Source organism: Talpa europaea (assembly GCF_964194135.1).
Source record: "Talpa europaea genome assembly, chromosome: 7".
Classification (NCBI taxonomy): Eukaryota; Metazoa; Chordata; class Mammalia; order Eulipotyphla; family Talpidae; genus Talpa; species Talpa europaea.
This window is the reverse complement of record NC_140074.1, coordinates 11491172-11504251: the sequence shown is the minus strand read 5'-3', so window position 1 is coordinate 11504251 and position 13080 is coordinate 11491172. Positions and strand designations below refer to the sequence as shown.

General features: G+C 45.9%; 1 protein-coding gene across 1 annotated transcript in view; it reads right to left on the bottom strand.

Annotated features, from left to right (window-relative positions):
* DCAF12 (DDB1 and CUL4 associated factor 12) overlaps window positions 1-9097 on the bottom strand; it is a gene marked incomplete at its 5' end in the record, with an annotated part of 33173 nt that extends 24076 nt beyond the window's left edge. The window contains 2 exons of the mRNA XM_084238455.1: window positions 7782-8036; window positions 9020-9097. Coding sequence (XP_084094581.1) covers window positions 7782-8036; window positions 9020-9097 — 333 coding nt within the window. The remainder of the gene's footprint in view (window positions 1-7781; window positions 8037-9019) is intronic.
* Between the last annotated feature and the right edge of the window lie 3983 nt (window positions 9098-13080).

The window sequence follows — 13080 nt, the reverse complement described above, 5'->3', positions numbered from 1 at the left end:
TTAAACATCCTAGCTATGAAAGACTTCCTCCTCAGAGCTGTCCTGGTTGGCACTACTAATTAAGTGTCTGTGTTATAATAAATTTTTCACATGATCATGCATCATATTCCAGCTAAGCAAAGCAAAACTTGGGACCTATGTCTTATACATGGCATAAAGCTGCCCTTTTGATAGGAAAATCTGGTATACCTCATCTGCCTACAACATTAATTAGGAGATAATGGATGATTTCCATTCCTCCCTCAACACAATGTTCTTATATTAAGAGAAATGAATATTACAGTATTAAGTACATAATGCACATGGAATTTTAGCTATTTTGGGGATTTCAGAAATAATTCACATTTGCTCAATACTATCTACCCACTGAGTAGTCCTCTGCCATTAGAGGTGTGATGAGGCTTGAGGAGTACTTGGTATAATATAAAAAATTCTGACAAGGGATTAAAAAAAAAAATTGGGACTGAAACTTAACTGCATCTATGTCATTATAGAATCTCAGGCAGATAACTGTTTTCTTTTGGATCTGTTTTCTCAACTATGAAAGGAGAAACAGAGTCAGTGGTTAGGACGCCATTACTGTTCATTCCAGTTCTGTCTGTAACTTATTTTTCTTTCTCTGTGTATGTGTGTGTATGTGTGTGACTTGTTTTTATATTACCGCAACCCCTTATGAGATACAGCATCTTGCTATTCAAAGGAGAAATTCAGCAAATGTTTGTACATTTAAGAAATGCAGAGACAGATCACAAAGTTGTCTCAGTGTATTCTAGCCAATGAGATTTAGAACTATTAATCAAATTTCTCTTGAATTAAAAAACTGTCCCTGGGTCTCCCTGGTGGCGCAAGGGGTTAAGACGCAACCGATGAAGCAATCTGCAGCCACTGCAGCATGAGTTCGATCCCCAGGGAGCTAACTACATGGCGCAGAAGACCTCTCCTGTCTTGCCTGCTGCTCCCCTCAGCAGTATTTCAGTCAATCTGCCTGTTCTGTTCCGCACTCTGTCTCTGGTGAATCCTCTCACCCCCTACACCTCTGGCCTATACCCCAGTTCTTGTATGCATAAGTAAATAAATCTTAAAAAAAAAAAAAAACTGTCCCAAATAGATCTCTCCACATAACATTTGAGAGGAACTAGTGGCCTCTATGGATAAAAAGACATAAATAAGGGACCTCCCTGGTGGCGCAAGGGGTTAAGACGCAACCTATGAAGCTATAGCAGCCTCTGCAGCACAAGTTTGATCCCCAGCCGGCCAGGAAGCAACCCACATGGCGCAGCAGACCTCTCTTGTCTTGCCCACTGCTCCCCTCAGCAGTGTATTTCAGTCAGCCTGCCTGTTCTGTTCCCCACTCTGTCTCTGGTGAATTCTTCTCACCCCCCACACCTCTGGCCTATACCCCACTTCTTGTATGCATAAATAAATAAATCTTTAAAAAAAAAAAAACAAAAAAGACAAATAAGGCCATTCAATTGGAATCAGCAGTTTCATAATCTTGGATTGAACTCAGCTGCCAATTTTGGGTCAGTTTCTTCCCTTTATCTTCCAGACGAGAAAACAAACAAGAGTAGTCCTCTGCGTAAGGGTCAGAAAGAAAAGCAATAACAACTCTCATCTTGAAAGCACTGTTTCCTTTCCAATAGAAAAAATATCCATGTCAGCTAGCAAAAAGTAAAATCCTTTTTCTCTGACTTGCAATGCCTATCAAAATCCAGTTAGGAAAAAAAGCTTCAAGCACAAGTCAATGTGTTCTTCTGTTTATGCTTCAACAAGATTATCCCTGAAATAAAAGGATCAGATCACTTGAGAAAAAACTACCTGTCTCAAAACTGCTCTGCAGGGCCTCCCCGGTGGCGCAGCGGTTGAGCGCTGGGTTGCAAAACTGCCCACGGCCTCTGCAGCGCTGGTTCGATCCCCGGCTGCTCCCCGGCCACTGGAGGAGGGTCCCACATGGCACGCAGACCTCTCCTGCCGCCCTCTGCTCCCCTCAGCAGTGTACTTCAGTCCTTCTGCCTGCTCTGCTCCCCGCTCTGGCTCTGGTGAATTCTCTCACCCTCCCGCGCTTCTGACTATACCCAGTGCATGTATAAACAAAAAAAACCCAAACAAACAAATAAAAAATAAAAATAAAAATAAAAAAAACCCTGCTCTGCAGTGTTTGCCAACTGGAGGTGTAATGTTTGAAAATGTATGTACATGTGCCTGTGTGTTTGTGCATGTGCGTCATCCTCATAATGAGGGTGCAAAGTAGGGTGGGAATTACTGACATCCACAAAGCAGGGGCCAGGGATGCAAATTATTCTGCAACATGAGTTAAAGTCCCAGACAACAAATAAACCACCCAAATGTCTTCAGTGTTGTTGAGGAAAGCTGCCTTAAATAAATCATTGAATTTCTCTATAGGATCGCTCCTCAGGGCCCTAACATTCCTGACCATAAATTTTCTCAGAATGGGGCCCTCACTGGTGGCGCAAGGGGTTGTGTCAGCACTATCAAGCTATACATTGCAGCACAAGTTCGATGCCCCACCAGGGAGCTAACCCACATGGTGCAGCAGACCTTTCCTGTCTCTCCTGGTGCTCTCCACTCTGACTCTGGTGAAACTCTCATCCCCCCACCCCGCACCCCTGGCACCCCAGTTCTTGTATGCATAAGTAAACAAAGTAAATCTTTAAAAATTTTTTTTTTCCTCAGAGTGATCCAAAGTGTGCATCTCATTACACAAAACAGGATTCCTAGGGCCCACACCTGCGCTAATCCAAGCCAGAGCTTCCCAAATAAGACAAGTCAGAAAAAGGGGCAAGAAAAACCGCCTCCTGCACCATCATATATGACACATAAGGCTGATCCTACTGTTTCTCTTCCTAAAGTCTTCAACATTACTTATCTTTGCATAGAAACTTAGCATTTCCACACTGATATGCAATCTAGAAACACATGTCCATGAAAAGGAACTTGCTCAAAAAAGTTAAATATTCTAAAAATAAAATAAAGAATGGCTCTGGGTAAATCTGAAATTTCCTACTAGACAGATGATAAATTATATGTCATTATATGTTAACTACAACATATCAATGGATCATACAAATAAGGATGCTGTTAGCCTGAGATGTATATCTGACTGGACCCAAGAAAATTTGCAAGTATTTTAAAGCATTTTCCAAAAAGCTGTAATCCCTTTGGGAAAATAAAATAAAATAGCAAGAGTAGTAAGAATAAATCAAAAATCTGGTCAGAGCAAAACCCCCACACTTCATCATATTGTTTCCCTGTGTTTCAAATTGAGTTTCATATTCTTTTATGACTTCAGGAACCTTAATATGTAAATTCAGGCAAGCTTTTTTCTCATCCTTAGTATCTACCAATCCAGCCCACCCCTAAAATTAGACTCATTATGGTACCTTTGATCCACCAGCAAATCACAGCCCAAACTCATCTTGTTTGCTTCATTATGATCCACCAAGTTTATCTGTGAAGTCAACACTGTAACTCTGACCAGTACTTGGGAGATGGTAAGAAAGATAAAAGCAATCCTGATACCCAAAAGTTAGCCAGATACTATCAATTAAGTTTTGGTGTCCTGGTTAAAATAATTTCACAAGAAAATGTCCTTTATGTCCCATTTCCTTAAGTCTTCCCCCAAATGACCACTGTAAATCTCTCCACCCTCTTACTCAGAGGCCCCAGGGTTCCTTGTGGCGTCATTCTCTTTACAACAAGCAGTTGTATCTCCTATAGGTGATTCCCTGGTAGTCTTTGGCTGGAAGGCATCAATAAACAGGAAGAGTTCATGTCTAAAATTAAATGCCTCAAACTCTGCATACATTAGCTCTCGACTCTGCCTATCACCATACTTCTCAACTACCTATTCTCAAAATATCCCCTCACTTTCTTGAATTGTTCTTGATATGCTCCTGGTTTTCCTCATCTCCTTGCTCCCCCATAGCAGTTCTTCCTGCCCCATACATGTAGGTGCTCTCTACAGGCCCTAGGCCCTCAATATCAGTGTTTCTTCCCATTTCTGGCTCACAATATTCCCTTTGAAAATCTAATGGAAGCTACACACTGCTCCCAACGTCATCCTCCCCACATTGTCTCCAGAAAATATGCATATAATGACATTTTTGCAATTTGTGAAGGTTTATGGAACTCAAGAGTGCTTTACTACCCTCTCCCCCATGGTAACACAATCATTTCAAAATTCCCTTACACATATGACTCCAAACCACTAACTTCAATCCATACCCTCTCCCAAAATTCAACTACTGAAAGCATAAGATTAAACTCAAATCTGCTCAATACTTGCTCTGCTGTCCTTCTAGTTACCGCGGTTCAAGACATCAGTATCAATTGTTTTTTCAGCATGAATTTTGACTTATTCTTCTGAACAGAATAAATCTGAGCATGTCTTTGTCTTACAGAGTCTACCTCTAAGATGGCTTATACATGTCTCTTCATCCTCGTCCTGTCTGATTTTGCAGAGCATTAGCTTTCATCTCTACTGTAGCACTAATATCCTATAACTGTTCTCTCTTAAGCATTACCTCACATCTCTCCCTGCTTGCAATCCTTGAGCCTTGTCTCTCCATTTCCCACAGAAAAATATATTAGCTTGACATTCAAGGGCCTCCACAATTTGATCCTTTCCTATCTTATTTTCACAATTCCCATCCAGAAACCTAAAGTGCTTGTCATACCAGATTCTCAACAGTTCCCAATATTCTAAATAAATGCTTGATATTTTTGCCCACAAAAATCCACATTTCCAGTTTCTCTTTAAAAAGAAAATCTGTTAAATGGGCCTACCCTGGTGGCGCAGCGGTTGAGCGCTGGGTTGCAAAGCTGCCCGCAGCCTCTGCAGCACCGGTTTGATCCCCAGCTGCTCCCCGGCCACCGGAGGAGGGTCCCACATGGCGCGCAGACCTCTCCTGCCGCCCGCTGCTCCCCTCAGCAGTGTACTTTGGTCCTTCTGCCTGTTCTGCTCCCCGCTCTGGTGAATTCTCTCACAGTCCCCACTACTTCTAACTGTCCAGTGCGTGGCAAGCTTCTCTTATTTAGCTTTTCTGTCTGGCTCTGTACATAATCTAAGTTTATAATCCTAACTAGAAAAATATGCCAAACTTTCCTGGTTCCCAGACCCAAGTTCCAATTAGGGTTACACTACCTTTCCTTTAAATAACTTAGTAAAAATATAACTGGAGAAATGTTAGTCACTGATAAATAATATAGATGGGCTACCCTACTGTTATCCTTGTACTAACTGGGCCCCGGGAATTCAAAGAGGTTGAATGACAGCAGAGGGAATTTCCCTAGCCCAGGAATCAGAATCAGCTGCAGAAAAGTGTATATCTGCTGCATTTATTCACAGAGGATGAACTACCATTTCAGCAGATTTCAATACCATAACTCTAGGTCTGATAACTTGGTAAGGACCAGGCTTTTAGCACTTTCATGCAATCAGCTGAATACTGATAAACAACAAGGCAATCAAGAGAAAAACAACTTCTAATCTGCAGACACATATTAACAGGGTTATTGTAGAACATAAGTGGTTGTGATATACTTTTCCTACTGAATATAGCTAAATCATTTCAAGACATCAAAACTGAATTTACTACGAAGAAGCCAACATGAACTCCTTTTCTCTCAAAGTCTTCACATATCATCCAAAGAAAACTCTAAATTACTTAAATAATTTCCCTATCTTTCAAACTGAAGGAAGTCCCAGGGAGTGTGAAAAGCATTGGAAAAGGCTTTGGATTCATTATCACCACTACCATTTTTGAGTAAGACACTGTATTTCCCAAAATGTGTTTCCTATCTTCCCTGCACTGGATATTACTTACTGCTAATTTATAGATGGAAAAACAAAAGCACAGAGAGAGGAATCATATGCCAAATGTCCAAAAATTCAGAAGAGCAGTAATGCTGGTTCCCTGCTTTGATTCTGGAAGCTAAGCAGATAAAATCATGCAACTATGAAAAGAAAACAACCCTCTACTTAAACACTTTAGGTTAGGAGGATATAGGAAGTCAGAAAAAGGTAGGTATGAAGAGCAGGTTAAGTTATTACTTAATGTTATTCTCACCTTCAAAACAGGGTCAATAAATTCAAGAAGCAGGAAACAATGATTAATTAATTCAGTTTTCAATTCAGCAGTTTATAATCTTTTTAATTCAGCAACATTTGCAAAACACTATGATGGTATGTGTGAGTAGAACAAATGCCTCCAAATGGAAGACACTTTCACTAACCCAAGTGACAATGATGATGGTTCTTTTTAAACCGCAGCAAAGTGGTGGCGGTTTAAACCTCAATTGGGGGCCTCCACGGTGGCGCAGCGGTTGAGCGCTGGGTTGCGAAGCTGCCCGCGGCCTCTGCGACGCCGGTTCGATCCCCGGCTGCTCCCCAGCCACCCGAGGAGGGTCCCACATGGCGCGCAGACCTCTCCTGCCGCCCGCTGCTCCCCTCAGCAGTGTACTTCGGTCCTTCTGCCTGCTCTGCTCCCCGCTCTGGCTCTGGTGAATTCTCTCACCCTCCCACGCTTCTGACTGTACCCAGTGCATGTATAACCAACCAAACAAACAAAGAAACAAATAAATAAAACATACCTCTATAAAAAATAAATAAATAATTAAAAAAAAAAAAAAAAAACACCTCAATTGGTGTTGCTTTTCTACCACTACTGGAAAAGGAAATGAAAGTCTGGCTGCAGTTACCACAGTCTTTCCTTTCTTAAAACCCGTATTAGGGCCTTCCTGGTGGCGCATAGAGTTAAGAAGCAAACTAGGACGCTATCAGCAGCCACTGCAGCACGAGTCATCCCGATCAGGAAGCTACCCACGTGGCACAGCAGATCTCTCCTGGCTTGCCTGCTGCTCCCCTCAGCAGTGTATTTCAGTCAATCTGCCTGTTCTGTTCCCCACTCTGTCTCTGGTGAATCCTCTCACTCCTCACACCTCTGGCCTGTACCCCAGTTCTTGTATGCATAAATAAATCAATTTAAAAAAAAAAACTCATAATAAAACTTGTATCCCTTTTATTTATGCCTTTATAGGCTGGTTATCCAGCTTACTGATAAATTTTCCCCTTGATTTTTCTTCATTATAACAGTCTTCTAAGTCATTCTACCTACTCAAGTCATACTTAAAATTTTCATCTCTTTTGATTTTTTTCAAAGATTTATTTAATTATGCATACACCAGGAAGACCCCTCTTTTGATTCTTTTCAGGAGGCAATATTGCAAAATGTAAACATTTATATCTTGAACTATAACACCAGACACACATTTCCTGTCCTTTCTTATAGGACATACATCTTTAGATCTATTCTCCAAAAAAAAGAATGTTTGCCTTATTCATAGCTTCAGCTAAATGCTATTTTAAACACTTACACGTATACCCCTAGGCTAGCAGATAACAAGGTTTCACTATCATGTTTTTTGGATGAGGCTGTGAACATCATTCTTTCCTAAGTCTCCTCTATGAGAGGTGACGTAAAAAGCAACATTAAAAAGATGAGGGAAAAAAATTCCTAGAAGTCTCAGCATATCTTAAATAAAATACTCTCTTGAAGAAAGATAAGAAAAGAAATGAAGTGGAAAAGAGGGGAAAAAGTCAAAGAAGTCATCAACAGATAAGAGGGAACAAAAATGAGAATAAGGCAATCTTGTCTCAAAAGAAACTGATTGGGGAAAGGCGCAGTGACAGCATCTAGAGTATGTAGAGAGAGATATATCTAGGACCTAGGAGAAAGTTGATGCCCCCCAAAAACACTTACCGTATTACACTTTGTGCCACACACCACCTGCCTATGATTCAGCCACTGCGATGCAAACACTTTATTCAGGGTCCCCAGGTGAAACTCTTTCTCCTTCAGGAGACTGGGCAGTTGCTGTGCTGCATAACCATACAACACTCTAGAGTAGTTGCTTTCATTCTGTAGCCTGATTTCTCGGTTCTTCAGGTAGTACACTAAGGATCTCTTCACTGGGGGGAGTCTTTTCCTTTTGTGAAGCGAGTGATCCCAGCCAAACTGTGGAAAGCAATATATTGAAATCAGGGCTTTGGCTACCTTCGTTCAAAACAAGAGATCCTGCTGTGTTAGCGCAATCATCAAGACCTCATCCTGCAGGATTTACCTACAGCATAAACACAACACAATACAACAAGAATCTCAATCCAAAAAGTCCAGTTTAACTCTTCCAATATTGAAAAGATGCTCCTCAGTCAAACCTTTCCAAGAGAAGCACTGGTCGAAAGACAAGGGACGGAAGCAGAAAAGAGGACAAAAGGTTTACTCGGCCTTTTAGAAGCGAAGGGCTCAGATATCCTAAAGCTATTCTTGACAGGGTAGGTCCAGTGATTACCAAGTGGACATTGGCAACATCTCTACCCAGCCCCCTACCCAGCCGCCTGAACTCCCCGCGGAGCACAGAGGGGACAGCCCAAGGAAACAGTCTAGGGTACCAGGTCTTTCAGGGATGCACTATTAATGGCCGCCCCTGCATCACCAGGCCCGCGCTAAAGGCAGTTGCAGAATTCGAAGAAAAAAAAAAAGCAAACATCACCCGGGAAATCAGAGTCCGATTATACGTCCGACAAGGTTTTTCCCTCCAAAGAAAGCGATAAAAGGACAAAACCTGAGAACTGTTTCTTTTAGGGGGTCCAAGTACCAAAAGCTCCAGCTGGGGGACTGGAGCATCCATAGGGAGGCCCCTTCCCCTAGGAGGGTGGCGATCACCCCCCCTCCCCAGGGCTCCCCTGGGGCTGACTTCACTCTCCCTCCCTGTATCTCCTCGGAGGTTTTGTCCTGTTTCACTTCCTCACTGCCAAGATTCGGGCTTCTCTTCCTGCCCCCATTCTTGGGTCAAGCCCTCCAGCTTTTCACTCCTGCGACCCATCTGCTCTCGGGGAGCCCCGCGGACCCCGGCCCTCGGCCGCGGCCCCCCGACCACACACCAGACCCCCTTTGCTGGACTCGGCCTCTCCATCCGGGTCCAGCCTCCCAGCCCTCACCTGCGGGCCCTGCGCGTCGCTCCCGGCTCCCTGCGAGGCAGGCGCTTTCCGCTTTCTGCTAACTGCTTTCCGGGCCATAGTGAGCAGCTCCGCCGCGTCCCCGCAGCCACATGGGGCGGGGGCAGCAAGGGGCAGCCGGGCGGCGGGTCATATACTGGGCCCGGGGACGCGCGCCTCGGGACGCCCGGCCCGGAAGACGGCCCGGCACCGGGGCGGCAGTAGGAGAAGGGGAGGCCCCCGGAGGAGAGAAGGGGGAGGGCCGGGGTCGGGAGAGGGAGAGGGAAGGGGAAGGGGAGCAGGAACGAGCGGCTTCCCGACGACCGAGCCTGGAAAGGACGGCGAGCGGCTGGAACCAAAACACCCCTCCCCCCGCCGCTCCGTCACCCGCACGTCGGCGCCCTGGAAGCGCGTAGCCTCGGAGACGCTGCGGGGCTAGGGGCGGGGCTTGGGCTAGGGGCGGGGCTTGCGGCCGGGAGGCGGGGCTAGAGGTCGGGAGGCGGGGCTTGCGGCCGGGGCGGGGCTTGCGGCCGGGAGGCGGGGTTTGCGGCTGGGGCTCAGCTGCCGGGCGCCAGTGCTCAACGGCTGTGCGGCCGCCGCAGGGTGGGCGAGGTGGGGCCGCCGCTGGCTGGGTCCCAGCTGCCTACCTCGAACGGCCGCCCGGTAGTCCCCAGGCACCTGAAAGTGAGGACCACTCACCCGGCTCGGGAGGGTGGGGGGGTGGGGGGTAGAGGGGGTGGGGGGCTGGGGAGGTGGGGGAGCGGGGGGCTGGGGGGGTTGGGGGCTTCTTCCCCAGCCCAGGCCTTTGCTCGGCTGGTGTCCCAGGTTAGCTCCCTGCCAAGGCCTCCAGGTTCCCCAACTTATCCCAAGCACAGCTCTGGTGTGGGGGGCTGCACGCTGTGGGAGGGGGCGCGCAGTCGTCTGCCTGGCATCCTGCCAGGGGCATCTGGCGGGGCAATTCTTTGCTGAGGACTCGCCCTGCCCGGCGCTCCCAGCTCTGGCCGCTTCCCAGCCTTCTCCCTGCGCTCTCCCCAGCCCTGGGGAGCCTTCAGACCCTGTTCTCCCCTCTGTCTGCCTTCCTCCACTGGTCTCCCTGCCTGACCCTCTGTCATGCAACACCCCTTTTAGAGCCCCGTGACCTGCCGGGCACACTGTCTTTGGTGCTTTTATGAAATCGGGCCCACACCCGTAATTTATCTGTTTCTTAAGTCCGTCTCCCCTGCAGTCCCAAACTGGGCGCTGCAACAGGGTAGGCCCACTGCCTTCCTGCCTGCCTGCCATTCTTGGTTTTGTCTACACAGGTGAGATTGGGGAAAGTGGACGTGGGCTTGTCAGCCCAGTTAGGGCTGGAATTGGTCACAGACATGAGGATCACCCTTGCCTCCATTTTCAGAAGACTGCGTGGAAATTTGAGTGCCAGTTTTCACTTCCTTCAGGAGAAGAAACCCTTCAAAGAAGCTGGATGTGCCTTGCTTATGGCTGACCGACCTCAGGCTGTAGTGCCCAGTTACCTGCTGATCCCATCAAGGCTTCAGGCTTCATACCTCCAAGGAGCTCTGTTGGCCCATCTGAAGTACTGCCTACAAGGAGATTTGGATTTGTTTTACGAGCCGAACCAAAGACCAGATTGACAGAGGGTCCTCTGCCATCAGCACTGCCACTAAGCCCTAATGCCACTTGGAGAAAGGCAGCCCCATATTACTTAGGCCAATCCCTTCAGAGACATGCACACATTGAATGGATCATAAGTGGGTCAGCTTCCTTTTTTGAACCGGAAGTTCCAGTTCTATCTTGCCTCACAATGCTCTAGATGACCCAAGACTGCTTGACAGGAGCCTAGAATTCCTTTAGGAATCTAAGGCTCCTGCTTAGTTGCACTTGGATATAAGTCTCCCAAGCCCATGTCAGAGGTGGCAGACTCATCTTGAGGTTGGTACATTTCCTCTTGACATCCAGGAACTCTCCCTGAAAGCACCTCCTGGCAGAGCTCACCATTTCTATGGACGTAGAATAGAATGAAGATCCATAGGAAGTTTATTTCTTTTTATTTATTTATGAATACAAGAATTGGGGTGTAGGCCAGAGGTACGGGGTGGGGGGGATGGTGGTGAGAGGATTCACCAGAGACAGAGTGGGGAGTAGAACAGGCAGACCCACTGAAATATACTGCTTAGGGGAACAGGGGCAAGATGCATCATGTGGATTAGCTCCCTGGCAAAGGATCAAATTCTTGCTGCAGTGGCTGGTGGTAGCTTGATAGCACTGAGACTTTAAACCCTGTGACACAGGGAGACCCACCTTTAGGAAGTTTAAAACTTCACAATTACTTTTAAAAGACTAATAATTCCAAGTATTGGTAAGGAGGTAGAATGACAAGAACACTCATACATGACTTGTGGGCATATAAATTGGTACAACCAATTTGGAAAAGTCTGTGGCAGTACTTACTAAAGCTAAATATATGTACCTTATAATTCAGCAGTTTCACCTCTGTTTATAACCCAACAGAAATGTTTGTCTTCCAGAAGAGACAAGGTTATGATAACAAACAGCCTTATTCATAATAGCCCTAAATCAGTAATAGTTGAAATGTCAACCAGTAGTAGAAAACATAAATTTGTATTTTTCATGAGGTTTCATAACTTATTTATTTATTTATTTATTTATTTATTTATTTATACAAGAACTGGGGTACAGGCCAGAGGTGTGGAGGGGTGAGAGGATTCACCAGAGACAGAGTGGGGAACAGAACAGGCAGACAGACTGAAGTACATTGCTGAGGGGAGCAGTGGGTGAGACAGGAGAGGTCTGCTGCACCAATTGGGTAGCTCCCTGGCCAGGGATCAAACTCATGCTGCAGTGGCTGCGGATAGCTTCATAGGTTGTGTCTTAACTCCTTGCGTCACCAGGGAGGCCCAGGTTTTATAACTTCTATAATGATTCACAGAACTCAGGGAAATACTTTACTATTAAATAAAGAATTATAACTAGGTATTCATTCTTAGTAAATAATTTATTGGACTCAAACACCACCTTTCTGTGACTGGTCCTCTCCTACCATCACACATTTCCAGTCTCATTAATACTCTTCCTTCATGCCCCCACAGGACCTTTGTATGGATAACTTGTCACGCTGTATTGTAATAGTCTGTTTCCATGTCTATCTCTTCCACTAGCTTGACAGGTACTTGAAGACAGATCACACTCTTTTTTTTTTTTTTTTTTAAGATTTATTTATTTATTTATACAAGCACTGGGTACAATCAGAAGCGCGGGAGGGGGAGAAAATTCACCAGAGCCAGAGCGGGGAGCAGAGCAGGCAGAAGGACCGAAGTACACCGCTGAGGGGAGCAGCGGGCGGCAGGAGAGGTCTGCGCGCCATGCGGGACCCTCCTGCAGTGGCCGGGGAGCAGCCGGGGATTGAACCGGCGCCGGGGATTGAACCGGCGCCGCAGAGGCCGCGGGCCCACCGCGACACCGGGGAGGCCCAAGACAGATCACACTCTTATTGGTCTCTAAAACCCTACAGCCTGGAAAGGCACTTAGCATATTTTATGCATTCCCTGAATGTTGACTGAACCAAGAGTAAGTCAAATGTATGTTCACAATTGGGTTCACAATAGGCATAAGAAAGCAACTCTAGGATGAGAACAATGCTACATTAACTTGCTTCTAGAATTCTGAGTAAATCTATTTAACTTCTTTTTTTTTAAAGATTTTTTTATTTATTTATGCATACAAGAACTGGGGTACAGGCCAGAGGTGTGGGGGGTGAGAGGATTCACCAGAGACAGAGTGGGGAGCAGAACAGGCAGACTGACTGAAATACACTGCTGAGGAGAGCAATGGGCAAGACAGGAGAGGTCTGCTGCACCATGTGGGTAGCTCTCTGGCCAGCCGGGGATCGAACTCATGCTGCAGTGGCTGCAGATTACTTCATAGGTTGCGTCTTAACCCCTTGTGCCACCAGGGAGGCCCCAAACACTGTTTACATATTGATGTGTGATCTCCCAGTTATGTTTTGTATCTGTGTCTATGTCTTTATACCCATACATAGTTCTTTT